This window comes from Salvelinus namaycush, chromosome 12 (assembly GCF_016432855.1).
Source record: "Salvelinus namaycush isolate Seneca chromosome 12, SaNama_1.0, whole genome shotgun sequence".
In the NCBI taxonomy this organism is placed as follows: Eukaryota; Metazoa; Chordata; class Actinopteri; order Salmoniformes; family Salmonidae; genus Salvelinus; species Salvelinus namaycush.
In genome coordinates, this window is record NC_052318.1 from 11,514,832 (window position 1) to 11,530,311 (window position 15,480).

The window sequence follows — 15,480 nt, forward strand, 5'->3', positions numbered from 1 at the left end:
TGGGGAAGGGTACCAAATAATGTCCTCAGCATTGAAGGTCCCCAAGAACACAGTGGCCTCCATCATTATTAAATAGAAAAACCTGCTCCAGAACGCTCAGGACCTCAAACTGGGGCAAAGGTTCACCTTCCAACAGGACAACGACCCTAAGCACACAGCCAAGACAACACAGGAGTGGCTTCAGGACATGTCATTGAGTGGCCCAGCCAGAACCCGGACGAGAACCCGATCGAACATCTCTGGAGAGACCTGAAAATAGCTGTGCAGCGACGCTCCCCATCCAACCTGACAGCGCTTGAGAGGATCTGCAGAGAAGAATGGGAGAAACTCCCCAAATACAGGTGTGCCAAGATTGTAGCGTCATACCCAAGACTGGAGACTGTAATCACTGCTAAAGGTGCTTCAACAAAGTACTTATGCAAATGTAATATTACTTATGCAAATGTGATATTTCCGTTTTTTATTTTTAATTCATTTGCAAAAATGTCAAAGAAATCTGTTTTTACTTTGTCATCATGGGGTATTGTGTGTAGATTGAGAGAAAAAAAATATTCTAGACTAAGGCTGTAACGTAAAACAAAATGTGGAAAAAGTCAGTTGTGAATATCTTCCGAATGCACTGTAACTGTGTGTTGGTGTGGGTGTTCAGTGGATTTATGCACATCACAAAGCTCATCTGGATTTCCTGCGGTACAAGAAAATGATCAGCAACAAAAGTGTTATCAAATTAAAATCCTACATTTGTATGTCATCAATGTGAGTTGGCTTCCTGTACAGTGCATCAGAAAGTATTCATACCCCTTGACTTATTCCACATTTTGTTGTGTTACAGTTTGAATTTGTCTCACCCATCTACACACAATACTCCATAATGACAAAGTGAAAACAAGTTGTAATAAATTTGTGCAAATGTATTGAAAATGAAATACCGAAATATATAATTTACATAAGTATTAACACCTCTGAGTCAGCTTGAATTGAATATGTTAGAATCACCTTTTGCAGCGATTACAGCTGTGAGTTTTTCTGGGTAAGTCTTTAAGAGCTTTGCACACCTGGATTGTACAATATTTGGACATTATTCATTTTGAAAATTCTTCAAGTACTGTCAAGTTGTTTGTTGATCATTGCTAGACAGCAATTTTCAAATTTTTCCATAGACTTTCAAGCTGATTTAAGTCAAAACTGTACCTCCAGTGTATATTTGGCCTTGTGTTTTAGGTTATTGTCCTGCAGAAAGGTACATTTGTTTCCCAGTGTTTGTTGGAAAGCAGACTGAACCAGGTTTTCCTCTAGGATTTTGCCTGTGCTTAGCTCTATTACGTTTTTTTTTTATCCTAACAAACTCCCTAGTCCTTGCCGATGACAAGCATATGCATAACATGATGCAGCCACCACCATGCTTCAAAAATATGAAGAGTGGTACTCAGTGATGTGTTGTGTTGGATTCTTCCTAAACATAAATCTTTGTACTCAGCACATAAAGTTAATTTCTTTGCCACATTTTTTGCAGTTTTATTTTAGTGCTTTATTGCAAACAGGATGCATGTTTTGGAGAAAAAAAATTCTGTATAGGTTTCCTTCTTTTCACTGTCATTTAGGTTATTATTGTGGAGTAACTATAATGCTGTTGATATATCCTCAGTTTTCTCCTATCACAGCCATTAAACTCTGTATCTGTTTTAAAGTCACCATTGGCCTCATGGTGTTTCCCAATGCAAATGAATTACTTAAAAATCATACAATGTGATTTTCTGGATTTTTGTTTTAGATTCAGTCTCTCACAGTTGAAGTGTACCTATGATAAAAATTACAGACCTCTACATGCTTTGTAAGTAGGAAAACCTGCAAAATCGGCAGTGTATCAAATACTTGTTCTCCCCACTGTATATATTTTTATACCTAAAGGGGTACTAAAATTCAAAATCAAATAGCTAAATGATCCATTGTATGAACATCTAAAAACAATTCCATGTGTTAGCTTGGTAGAATCCCTTCACCATGCTCAAAGGGATATGCAATGTCTGTTAAGCACATTTTAACTGCTGAAATTATTTAGGCTTGCCATAACAAAGGGGTTGAATACTTATTGACTCCAGACATTTCAGATTTTCATTTTTAATTAATTTGTAAAAATGTTGAAAACATAAATCCACTTTGACATTGTGTGTTGGCCAGTGACACAAAATATACATTTAATCCACTTGAAATGCAGGCTGTAACACAACAAAATATGGAAAAAGTCAAGTGGTGTGAATATTTTCTGAAGGCACTGTATATGCCTCGCACGTACGCAGGCTTCCTTTCCTTAGCACTACAGATGCGTGGTGTGCCATAGTCCTAAACCCTTCACTAAAACTGTGCTCTTGGCATTCCCTCATTTTCTCCACACTCCCAAAGTCCACTAATCCCTCGGTGGAGGGGATTTGCATGTCCCCTTGTCAGGGTAAACTTCAGTCGACCCCCTCCGTAGTGAACTTTTGGTGACAGATTGGGACAGGGCCCGTGGGATTACTGCAACTTTATCTGTGATAGGTGTGGGACAGACAGACAGACACAGTAGTCTGACCACACTGTGGAGAGACATAAGGACAACATGTAGACGAAATGTAGAGTTTCAATAGTAAACACTGACTAAACAACTAAACTGTAGCAGTAATAAAATTCCAGAAAAATTCCCAGAATTCCCAGGTTTTCCAGAAATCGCAGATGGAGGATTCCCATTTGGATTATTTCTTGTCCTGCGTATTCCCTCTTGATTGCGAGAATCCCAAACTGGGATTTCTGGAAAACCTGATAATCTTGGGAACGTTTCCAGAATTATATACAGTATGTTGTGGATGAGGATCCCTTCTCATGGGAAATAAGTTAACTTAAGTGGACGACTTAAAATGAAGTGGACTTAAGTCAAAATCATAGGCCCACTATAGCTCCCTCAAGATAGAGGTGCTATAGGACGTTATAGGATGCTACGTAACGGGCGCTATCATTTCGACGGTGCTCTTGTCTAATGTACCTTAGTGTTCTCCATCTTGTGTATGCCTCTGCTCTGGTCCTGTGTAGGAGGGCTGAAAAATACAGGCTGGGTTTGGTCCCTCCTCTCCATCTTACTCCATTCTTAATCTTAAATCTTAGAGGAACTGAAGATATCTATACAACCATTAAAGACTACAATAGCTTAAACTTAAACTCAGCGATATGACGTGACCACGAGCAGCAGTATGAACCAAAGATAATGCAGGGGAGATCAACCTTTTGCTTTCAGCTGTCTTTGTGTGTTTTGCGGAAGTCACCATAACTGCTATTGTAATGCTAACTTCATATCGCTGAGTCTACCTTTAAAATAACTCTAAGGATCATAAAGCTGACTTGGGACCTATTTGACGTATGTCAAATACATACCTCAAGTCCTTTTAAATATTCAACTGTGCTTGATTTAGTTTTCTCTGTATCACAGAGCAAATATAGTCCCAAAAGTGCAAACTCCAAACTAGACCAAGCACACCTCAAATACGTTTAAGTATTTGACACAGGATATTATCTAGGAAATTTGACTCAGGTCTGTCATGAAATTGCTATGAATATAACTACACAAATCCTAAAGATCTTCATCACGACTACAGAACAGCAGGCAGATGCTCTGTGAGTGTGCAGAAAGGTGTGTCACAGACAGGAAGCTTGAGCCGGAAGCAATGACACCCAGCACTGACTGGTTACTGAATATCTTTTGGTGGTTCATGATCGGACGAGAGGTCGGTAATAGTAAGTAATGGATGATATACCCTTTGACCTCTCATGCCTGTTGAACACAGAACTACAGTGTATGAAACACACACCAGACACATCAGAGACAATGGGACAGCAGTCCAATTTCCTTCTAAACAGACAGATCACAATGCACGCACAAACACACAAACACACACACGTACACACCAAAGCTGGGCTAGAACGTGGCTGAACTAGAAACTATAAGCCGAGACGAGACATTCTTATTACAAACTACAGGCCAATGCTATTTACAGTGGCCAGAAAAAGTATGTGAACCCTTTGGAATTATCTGGATTTCTGCATAAATTGGTCCTAAAATTAGATCTGGTCTTCATCTAAGTCACAACAACAGACAAACCCAGTCTGTTTAAACTAATAACACACAAATTAATGTATTTTTCTTGTGTATATTGAATACATAATTTAAACATTCACAGTGTAGGTTGGAAAAAGTATGTGAACCCCTAGGCTAATGACTTCTCCAAAAGCTAATTGGAGTCAGGAGTCAGCTAACCTAGAGTACAATCATTGAGACGAGATTAGAGATGTTGGTTAGAGCTGCCCTGCCCTATAAAAAATACTCACAAAATTTGAGTTTGCTATTCACAAGAAGCATTGCCTGATGTGAACCATGCCTCGAACAAAAGAGATCTCAGAAGACCCAAGATTAAGAATTGTTGACTTGCATTGTCACGACTCCTACCAAAGGTGGCTCCTCTTCCTGTTCGGGCGGTGCTCGGCGGTCGTCGTCACCGGTCTACTAGCTGCCACCGATCCCTTTTCCCTTTTCTGTTGGTTTTGTCTTATTAGTTACAACTGTTTCGTGTTTACGTTTAGTTGGGCTATTTAAGCTAGTCGGCCCGCCTGCTCTTTGTGCGGGCTTAATTTTTCCACTGTGTTTGTGTGTGGTAGGTTATTGGTAGCGTGTTTTCGTTTTGGGATTTCCCTCTGGACTATTTAGGTCCTGGTTTTGGGTTTCGTGTTTGTTGCGACTATGTGTGTTTGGCGCACACTATTCTTTTCCCTGTGCCTTATTAAAACACTACTCAGTTCTTTCTGCCTCCTGCGCCTGACTCCGCACCCACTACGCTTTTGTGCGTCACATGCATAAAGCTGGAAAGGGTTACAAAAGTATCTCTAAAAGCCTTGATATTCATCAGTCCACGGTAAGACAAATTATCTATAAATGGAGAAAGTTCAGCACTGTTGCTACTCTCCCTAGGAGTGGTAGGAGTGGCAGTCCTGCAAAGATAACTGCAAGAGCACAGCGCAGAATGCTCAATGAGGTTAAGAAGAGTGTCAGCTAAAGAGAAATCTCTGGAACATGCTAACACCTCTGTTGACGAGTCTACGATACGTAAAACACTAAACAAGAATGGTGTTTATGGGAGGACACCATGGAAGAAGCCACTGCTGCGCAAAAAAAAACATTGCTGCACGACTGAAGTTCGCAAAAGAGCACCTGGATGTTCCAAAATATTCTGTGGATAGATGAAACTAAAGTTGAGTTGTTTGGAAGGAAGGAACACACTATGTGTGGAGAAAAAAAGGCACAGCACACCAACATCAAAACCTCATCCCAAGTGTGAAGTATGTTGGAGGGAGCATCATGGTTTGGGGTTGCTTTGTTGCCTCAGGGCCTGGACAGCTTGCTATCACTGATGTTAAAATTAATTCCCAAGTTAAACAAGACATTTTGCAGGAGAATGTAAGGCTATCTGTCCGCCAATTGAAGCTCAAAATAAGTTGAGTGATGCAACAGGAAAACGACCCAAAACACAGAAGTAAATCAACAACAGAATGGCTTCAACAGAAGAAAACACGCCTTCTGGAGTGGATTAGTCAGATTCCTGACCTCAACCCGATTGAGATGCTGTGGCATGACCTCAAGAGAACGATTCACACCAGGCATCCCAAGAATATTGCTGAACTGAAACAGTTTTGTAAAGAGGAATGGTCCAAAATTCCTCCTGACCGTTGTGCAGGTCTGATTCCGCAACTACAGAAAACGTTTGGTTGAGGTTATTGCTGTCAAAGTAGGGTCAACCAGTTATTAAAACCAAGGGTTCACATACTTTTCCCACCCTGCACTGTTAATGTATACACGGTGTGTTCAATTGTTTGTGTGTATAATTGTTTGTGTGTTATTAGTTTAAGCAGACTGTGTTTGTCTATTGTTTTGACTTAGATGAAGATCAGATCAAATTGTATGACCAATGTATGTAGAAGTCCGGGTAATTCCAAACGGTTCACATACATTTTCTTGCCACTGTAGCTATTTTCACTTATGCGACATAAAGCGACAATTTTGGTGTGAATACTAAGGAGACAAAAAAACTATGGTGCAAATTTCAATTGTACAGAGTGGAGTAACTATGGTTGTTCTGCAACAGACAGTGAAGAGACTCATAGTTAGCCAGTGAATGAAACATGTATACTATATGAGCCATAGCATCCCAAGGCAGCTGTTATCAATGGCAACCAGCCTTTAACACTCAACACAATAAAGAAAGGGACATTGTGGGGACATTTGGATGTAATGTAGTATTATGTGTGTAATGTATGTGTATATATCTCTAACCTAAGAGATGTTTGGATATAGTCTAGTACTATGTGTGTAATGACGTACTGTGTGTGTAATGTAGTACTATGTGTGTAATGGAGTAGTAGTAGTGACATATTTATCTCTCAGCTGGCCAAGGTATAATATTTCAGAATATATTGCTGTAGTAGTATGTGTGTACTCTAGTAGTATGTGTGTACTGTAGTAGAATGCATTTACTGTAGTATATCAGTAGTATATCATGCAGTCTTAGTAGTAATGCATCTATCTCTCACCTCGGGGAGATGTCACATCCCTGCTGCATGAAGGCACCTAGGGAGAACCAGAGGGAGTTGAAGATGCCAAACTCGTTGGGGGGCTGGTCGCTGGGCGGACCGTCGGTACCCTCTTCGGGCTCCTCGGTGTGCCACTCGTACGGGCTGAAACGGCTGACCAGGAAGAGCACCACGCTTACGCCGATGTAGGCGAACACAATGCACATCCAGATCTCGTAGGCCAGCGGGTCCAGGAAGGAGAAAACCCCAGGTTTGGACTTCTGGGGCTTCTTGATCATGATGGAGATGCCCAGCGACATGAAGGGCTTGGAGAAGTCGATCACCTCCTCACGGACCAGCGTGATTGTCAATGGGGCCACAGCGATTTCCGCTTTCTGCGTGTGGGCGGGGGGAGAGAAGGAAAGAAGGAAGGGAAATAGCGGAAGTGGTTAGCCTTTCGACTGGAGAGTCATCTAAGCTCCTAATAAAACTGTAGACAAACGGTAGACAACAGTGGACAAAACAGTGGACAAAAAGGTAGACTACAGTAGACAGCATCTGTTTTTTGTTCTCTTTCCACCTTATTCAGCACTGTCAACTTCACACACTACAGTGAGTGAGTGTGAGCCTGAGGCGAGCCCCTATCCAAATGTATTGTACTAAAGATGAATTGTTCCCAAAGGGACATACATGTACTGTACATACAAGATCAGCTACAGTATGTCAGAGCCAGAAAAGCCAGGGGCTGTATGTATCAAGTATCTCAGAGCAGGAGCACTGATCTAGGATCAGGTCCCTCCTGTCCATGTAATATCATCTAAAAGGCAAAACTGATTTAAAAAAAAACTATACTGAGTCGCTTGATGGATACGGCCCGAGAACTCTCTTCTTAGTCGACCATGTCTATCATTCACACATCTGTCTATCCTCCTATCTGACACAATCACTAAGTATACAAATCACAAACAACAACCACCACCAGTATTTTCTCTCCATCCCGCATTTTGTCATTTCATTTTGCCACCTTTTCTGATTGAACACGTCTTACAATGATACAGTTTCGAATAGAAAAAGACGGGCAGTAGCTCTAATCCTAGCGGCTTAATTCGAAAGGCCGCGGATCTGAAGGAGAAGGGAATCAAATAACGCCGTTGGAGAAATATACGTACAACACAAGACGGAAAAATTTGACACAGAATACACGTATTGCTTCTTTGCGGGCAAATCCACAAACCAGATTATTGTTAGTGATTTAGCAACACTTCCGACCTTTCCTGCCTGGACATCTGCAGTGGGGAATTTGGGATTTATCCGCAAAAAAAATAAATCAAAGTTTGATATATTAAAACAAGCCGACACGTTGCATGGAGGGAGGGAGAGAGAGAAAAAACAGAGATACAAATTCCCTCGTCCTCAGCATTAATTATTAAGATGACAGGTTGGCTTGCATTGAGGAACCATTAAAATACATGACAGGGCTGAAATGGGGGGAGACCTTTCACGGTAACACAGGCTTTGAAAATGACTGTCAGAGGGTGAATGGTCACCAGGCAAGGTCTTAGAGACAGGAAAGTGCTGACGGGCTAAGCTCTGAGCTCACAGCTTCCCTCTGCACTGTAAGAGCCCTGCAATCTCTCTAAGCCTTCACACACACGTACACACACACACTTTTAAAGTACAGTACCTTCATTTTTCACCCCTTGTACAAACACCCCCTACACCTGTACATGAATCCTGTTATCTCTTAGCAACAGACAGGAGGTAGCTAAGCACCGGCATCATTTAACCCTCTCACCTCTTAAATTTAACACATCACACACAAAGCACACTTTAACCCCTACACCTCTATCACACTTGACACACTACACTGGTCCCAGCTCTAGCCCCTAGCACTATCCCCTTATAATAGCCTGTATCTCTTAGCTATAAGCACTAGGGTTGCACAATTCTAATAACTTTCCACAAAAATAATTTATAAATCCCGGTTGTGAGAATCCAGGAATCAGAGGGAATCCAACCACGATTTCTGGAATTTTCCCACCCTAATAAGCACCAAAAGATCCCTTATCCCAAGGTTTAGTTTGGTCAAGATCTAGCTATTTGAAGTAGTTCAGGTAACTGACTAACTGACAGGTATCAAGCCATCTGTGTTTTGTGTTTAAAACAACTGATTATGTGTCTTCAGTTCATTGGCTGCCTTTAACTAAACAGATTTACATATTAATGTAAAGTGTGAGTGAAACCCAGCATCAAATAAACTTTAAAAGTGGGTCAACAAAATCAAGGTGCACGCACACACACACACACACACACACACACACACACACACACACACACACACACACACACACACACACACACACACACACACACACACACACACACACACACACACACACACACACACACACACACACACACACACACACCTCAGTCCCCTGTCCCTCTTACCCCGTACACCAGCTCCCCAACCATGCCATTCCAAATCTTGGTCTCCGGGTCCCGGGCGCCGTACTTTCCGTCGGGCACGATAGCGATCTTGTACTTTATGCCAATGTGTTTGGCGATCTCCGAGGCCAGGTCCACGCAGTAGCCTTCATACTGGTCGTTGCCCTCGTACAACTCCGAGTTCTTCTTCAACATGACATAGGGACCCTCCTACAAAGTGACACACACACCACAGGGACCACAGGGTCAAACTGGCAAACATGTCCCCCGCTCACAGACAGTCACTTGCCCAGTGAGCATAACTGGTTGACACCAGGTCAGAATGAGTGACGTTGTAATTTCAAAATGTTGTTTAAGTGACGTCATAATGATATTATTTGAATACATGTTTTAAACTGGTTGAATTGACGTCATTAGAACATAATGATTATGTCATTTCAACCAGTTTTGCCCGTTGGATTTTTCACTCAAAAATAGACAGCAGACAAGCGTGCACAAACACATACAGTATGTACAGTGGGGCAAAAAAGTATTTAGTCAGCCACCAATTGTGCAAGTTCTCCCACTTAAAAAGATGAGAGAGGCCTGTAATTTTCATCATAGGTACACTTCAACTATGACAGACAAAATGAGGAAAAAAAATCCAGAAAATCACATTTTTAATGAATTTATTTGCAAATTATGGTGGAAAATAAGTATTTGGTCACCTACAAACAAGCAAGATTTCTGGCTCTCACAGACCTGTAACTTCTTCTTTAAGAGGCTCCTCTGTCCTCCACTCGTTACCTGTATTAATGGCACCTGTTTGAACTTGTTATCAGTATAAAAGACACCTGTCCACAACCTCAAACAGTCACACTCCAAACTCCACTATGGCCAAGACCAAAGAGCTGTCAAAGGACACCAGAAACAAAATTGTAGACCTGCACCAGGCTGGGAAGACTGAATCTGCAATAGGTAAGCAGCTTGGTTTGAAGAAATCAACTGTGGGAGCAATTATTAGGAAATGGAAGACACGTGTAAAGGAAAGAATGAATGGGGCCATGTATCGTGAGATTTTGAGTGAAAACCTCCTTCCATCAGCAAGGGCATTGAAGATGAAACGTGGCTGGGTCTTTCAGCATGACAATGATCCCAAACACACCGCCCGGGCAACGAAGGAGTGGCTTCGTAAGAAGCATTTCAAGGTCCTGGAATGGCCTAGCCAGTCTCCAGATCTCAACCCCATAGAAAATCTTTGGAGGGAGTTGAAAGTCCGTGTTGCCCAGCAACAGCCCCAAAACATCACTGCTCTAGAGATCTGCATGGAGGAATGGGCCAGACTTACAGAAAACGTTTGACCTCTGTCATTGCCAACAAAGGGTATATAACAAAGTATTGAGATAAACTTTTGTTATTGACCAAATACTTATTTTCCACCATAATTTGCAAATAAATTCATTCAAAATCCTACAATGTGATTTTCTGGATTGTTTTTTCTCATTTTGTCTGTCATAGTTGAAGTGTACCTATGATGAAAATTATAGGCCTCTCTCATCTTTTTAAGTGGGAGAACTTGCACAATTGGTGGCTGACTAAATACTTTTTTGCCCCACTGTATGTTGTAGACATGACCAAGAAATAGGCCTACACAATTTAGCAACAAATAGTGCTGACAGTATGATATTGTGTGGATCTTCCAAAATGGACAAACAAGATTGCTTTTCTATGAATATGGAGTTCCTGTTCAAAGATTATGTACCAATGTTTCAACTTCTTGATCACAGATGTGGACGATAAAACAGCCGTTGAATGTTACACTGGCTATTATTTAAAATGGTACTGTGATACAGTATGAAAGAGAGAGAGCAAGAGAGAGAGAGAGATATAGAGGGAGAGAGAGATACAGAGACAGAGAGAGAGAGAGAGAGCGCAAGACAGAGACAGAAGGGGAGAGAAAGACAGAGAGGGGGAGAAAGTGAGACAGAGAAAGAGAGAAAGTGAGACAGAGAAAGGGAGAAATTGAGACAGAAAGAGAGAGAGCAAAATAGAAAGACAGAAAGAGAGGGGGAGAGAAATACAGAGATAAAGACAGTCAGAAAGACAGTCAGAGAGAGACAGACAGACAGAGAGAGACAGAGACAGACAGACAGACAGACAGACAGACAGACAGACAGACAGACAGACAGACAGACAGACAGACAGACAGATCGAGACAGATCGAGACAGACAGAACGACAGAGAGACAAACAGATAGACAGAGAAAGCGAGACAGACAGAGAAAGACAGAGAGACAGAGAGACAGACAGACAGTAGACAGAGAGACAGATCGAGACAGACAGAAAGACAGATCGAGACAGACAGAAAGACATAGAGAGACAGACAGAGATAGAGACAGACAGAAAGACAGATCGAGACAGACAGAAAGACAGAGAGAGACAGACAGAGATAGAGACAGACAGAAAGACAGAGAGAGACAGACAGAGATAGAGACAGACAGAAAGACAGAGAGAGACAGACAGAGATAGAGACAGACAGAAAGGACATTGAAAAAATGTTGATAATGCTTAAAGAACTCTTAAAGAATGCTGAAAGTCAGCAGCAGATTTGAAATGTTTCCAGACTCTCCACGTCCAAGTTGATCATGGCTGACAGGCTGGTCAATAATCTCCCACACCCCTTGTCTCAGTGGGTAATGAACCCTATTAGACATAGCGTTACACACACACACACACACACACACACACACACACACACACACACACACACACACACACACACACACACACACACACACACACACACACACACACACACACACACACACACACACACACACACACACACACACACACACGTACACACACATAAGTAGAAGGAAGAGAGTCCAGTAAGTGTATGTGTGTGAGTTGGAGTTGACAATCGAATTGACAGATACACAGTCTGTCTGATAGGTGAGGAGTATGTACAATAATAAACTTCAAAATAATGGGTCTTGACTATAACCTACATCTCTCTCTCTCCCTGTCTCTCTCAAAACATCTCTGTGTCGCATCTCTGTGTCATCACCAACCACTTACGGCACAAATCAAACCTTTATTTTTCACTTGGCTGCATGACATTCAGTAAATTGAGCACATTTCAAGCATGAGTGGAAAAATATATTTGAAAACGTTAAGGTGCTCTCAGTAAGTCCCCCAGCTGCTGCTGTTGGGGTAAAACACCATTCAGTTGCCTTGTCCTTGATATGAGGTGGAAATGGGTATTTGATGAATGAGAACAATCTTAAAGCCATCTCTCATTCCTCATGGTGAAACAGGAGACGTATGCTAGCTGTAGTAGTGGGTATTGATTGGATATGTACTGGAGGCGACCCCCCTTTCTTATTCTGACATACCCCTAGCAAACAGGAGCAGTTCTAAAGACATTAGGCAATGTTCCCCTTAGGTCCCTTGTAGGGTTTTTGTGCAACGTTATCCCACATACACTCTGAGAAGGTTAAAACATGACCCTCGGGACCATAATGGTACGTTCAGTACTGTAGGGTTAGAAAGGTGTGCGGTTCCAAGCTCTGCCGAAATATATTCAGTCAGTGCCATTGTTATAAAGTATATTCATTATCTGACTAACACCAATAAAAAATAGCTTTTTTGTCTGAAACCCTTTGAATAATATAGCCATTGAATCAGGTGAGCGACAGACAAAGGCGTTTGCTATCAGTCTAGAGATTAGCCATATTCAGAGCTACCACTGTGGATTAATGATTGCTATACCAGTCCAATTATTATTATTTTATTTAACTAGGCTTCTTCTTAATAGGGGGCGCTGTTTTCACTTTGGGAAAAAATCGTGCCCAAATTTAAACTGCCTCGTTGTCACGACTTCCGCCGAAGTTGGCTCCCCTGCCTGTTCGGGCGGTGCTCGGCGGTCGTCGTCACCCTCCTACTAGCCGCCACCGATCCCTTTTTCGTTTGTCTGTTTGTTTTGTCTTATTAGTTTCACCTGTGTTTCTGTTTTCGGTTAATGAGCTTCCCTATATGTAGTAGGTAGACCCGCCCTTGTTTTGTGCGGGATTGTCTTTATGTTACGTGTGTGTGTTTTAGGTAGAAGTGTATTTATTTTTCTAATTACTTGGCACCCTGTGTTTTGGGTTATTCAAGTTGTTCGCTGCGCCCTGTATGTTTGGGCTTATTCATTTTTTGTGTGCTATAGTAAAGGAGCACTTTTCGCAATTGGAACTCTCTGCGTCTGATTCCTTCACCCACCTAGTCCCGCGTGACAGAATCCCGCCCCACTTATGGAATCAGCAGGAGCAGCCGCATCTCCTCTCCCATCGATGGAGGAAAGGGTCCTCCATCATACCAGTGTTCTCCACAGGATTGGTTCAGCTATGGACCAAATGATGGAGAGGATGGATCGATGGGAGAGGAGTGGCCTTCCCACCTCATCTCCAGCACCCCCTACTCCAGCACCTCCTGTTCCTGCTACCGCATCCAGCTCCGGGCTCTTCGGCTGACGCTCCCACGGGAGTATGATGGAACGGCGGCTGGGTGTCAGGGTTTCCTTCTCCAACTGGAACTTTACCTGGCAACCGTTCGTCCTACTCCCTCCGAAGAGGAGAGCGTGAGCGCCCTCGTCTCCTGTTTGACTGGACGAGCTCTCGAGTGGGCCAACGCAGTGTGGAATGGCCCAGACTCGGCGAGGGATCATTACCATGAGTTCACCTGCAGATTCCGAGCTGTGTTTGACCACCCACCAGAGGGTCGTGCGGCGGGTGGACGGCTGTTCCACCTGCGTCAGGAGACGAGGAGCGCACAGGACTTTGCCCTGGAGTTCAGGACCTTGGCCGCAGGAGCAGGGTGGAACGACAGGGTCTTAATAGACCATTTCCGATGTAGCCTTAGGGAGGACGTCCGCAGGGAGCTACCGTGTCGGGACACCACCCTTACGCTGGATGAACTTATTGACATGGCCATCCGTCTCGACAACCTGCTGGCTGCCCGCGGACGTTCGGAACAGGTCCTGTCGTTTCCACCTCCCAGCCCTCCTGCTCCTATCCCTATGGAGTTAGGGGGGGCAGCGTCGAGGGGGACCGGAGGAGGAGTGTCCTCCTGCACCAATTGTGGTCGGCGAGGGCACACGGCCGACCGGTGCTGGAGGAACTCGTCTGGGAGTCGGGAGGGCAGGCGGAGCACTACTCGATCACCCCAGGTGAGTCAGCACCAGACTTACCCAGAGCTTCCTGTCGGTCATATTCGGTGTTAACCCGGGGAAAGAGGTTTTCTCCCTCTCTACAGCATAAGGCGCTAGTCGATTCAGGCGCAGCTGGGAATTTCATAGATCGGGGGCTCGCGTTAAAGCTGGGATTCCCCTTGTGTCGTTAGACCTACCTTTCCCCGTGCACTCCTTAGATAGCCGACCATTAGGGTCAGGAATGGTCAGGGAGGCCACGGTACCACTGGACATGGTAACGCAGGGTAGTCATAAGGAGCAGATTAGTCTGTTCCTTATCGACTCACCTGCGTTTCCAGTGGTGTTGGGAATTCCCTGGCTAGCTCAGCACAACCCGGTGATTTCCTGGCGACAGGGGGCTCTTAAGGGGTGGTCAGAGGAGTGTTCAGGCAGGTGTATAGGAGTTGCCGTTGGTGCGACTACGGTGGAGAGTCCAGACCAGGTTTCCACCGTGCGCATTCCCTCTGAATATGCCGATTTGGCTATCGCCTTCAGTAAAAAGAAGGCGACCCAATTACCACCCCATCGTCGAGGGGACTGCGCGATAAACCTCATGGAGAACGCTGCACTTCCTAGGAGTCACGTGTATCCTTTGTCCCAGGAGGAGACAGTGGCTATGGAGACATATGTTACTGAATCACTGGGACAGGGATACATTCGGCCCTCTGCATCACCTGTCTCCTCGAGCTTCTTTTTTGTGAAGAAGGAAGATGGTGGTTTACGCCCGTGCATTGATTATCGAGGTCTAAATTCCATCACAGTGGGGTTTAGTTACCCACTACCTCTCATCGCTACGGCGGTGGAATCATTTCACGGGGCGCGCTTCTTCACAAAACTGGACCTGAGGAGTGCGTATAATCTGGTGCGTATCCGGGGAGGAGATGAGTGGAAAACCGCATTTAGTACTCCATCTGGCCATTATGAGTACCGCGTCATGCCATATGGGTTGAAAGATGCTCCAGCTGTCTTTCAATCCTCCGTAGATGAGATTCTCCGAGACCTGCTCGGGCAGGGAGTGGTAGTGTACATCGATGACATCTTGATCTACTCTGCCACACGCGCAGCGCATGTGTCTCTGGTGCGTAAGGTACTTGGGCGACTGCTGGAGCAAGACCTGTATTGCAAGGCGGAGAAATGTGAGTTCTTCAAACAGGCCGTTTCCTTCCTGGGTTATCGTATTTCCACCTCCGGGGTGGTGATGGAGGATGACTGCGTTACAGCCGTGCGTAATTGGCC

General features: G+C 43.8%; 1 protein-coding gene across 2 annotated transcripts in view; it reads right to left on the reverse strand.

The window, feature by feature from the left end:
• Window positions 1-15,480, reverse strand: part of LOC120056894 (glutamate receptor 4) — a 226,099-nt gene that overhangs the window by 21,244 nt on the left and 189,375 nt on the right. For both annotated transcript variants that reach the window (XM_039005160.1, XM_039005159.1), the window contains exons 10-11: window positions 9,037-9,243; window positions 6,607-6,980 (exon numbers count right to left, since the gene is read on the reverse strand). In XM_039005160.1, the coding sequence (XP_038861088.1) occupies window positions 6,607-6,980; window positions 9,037-9,243 (581 nt within the window). The remainder of the gene's footprint in view (window positions 1-6,606; window positions 6,981-9,036; window positions 9,244-15,480) is intronic.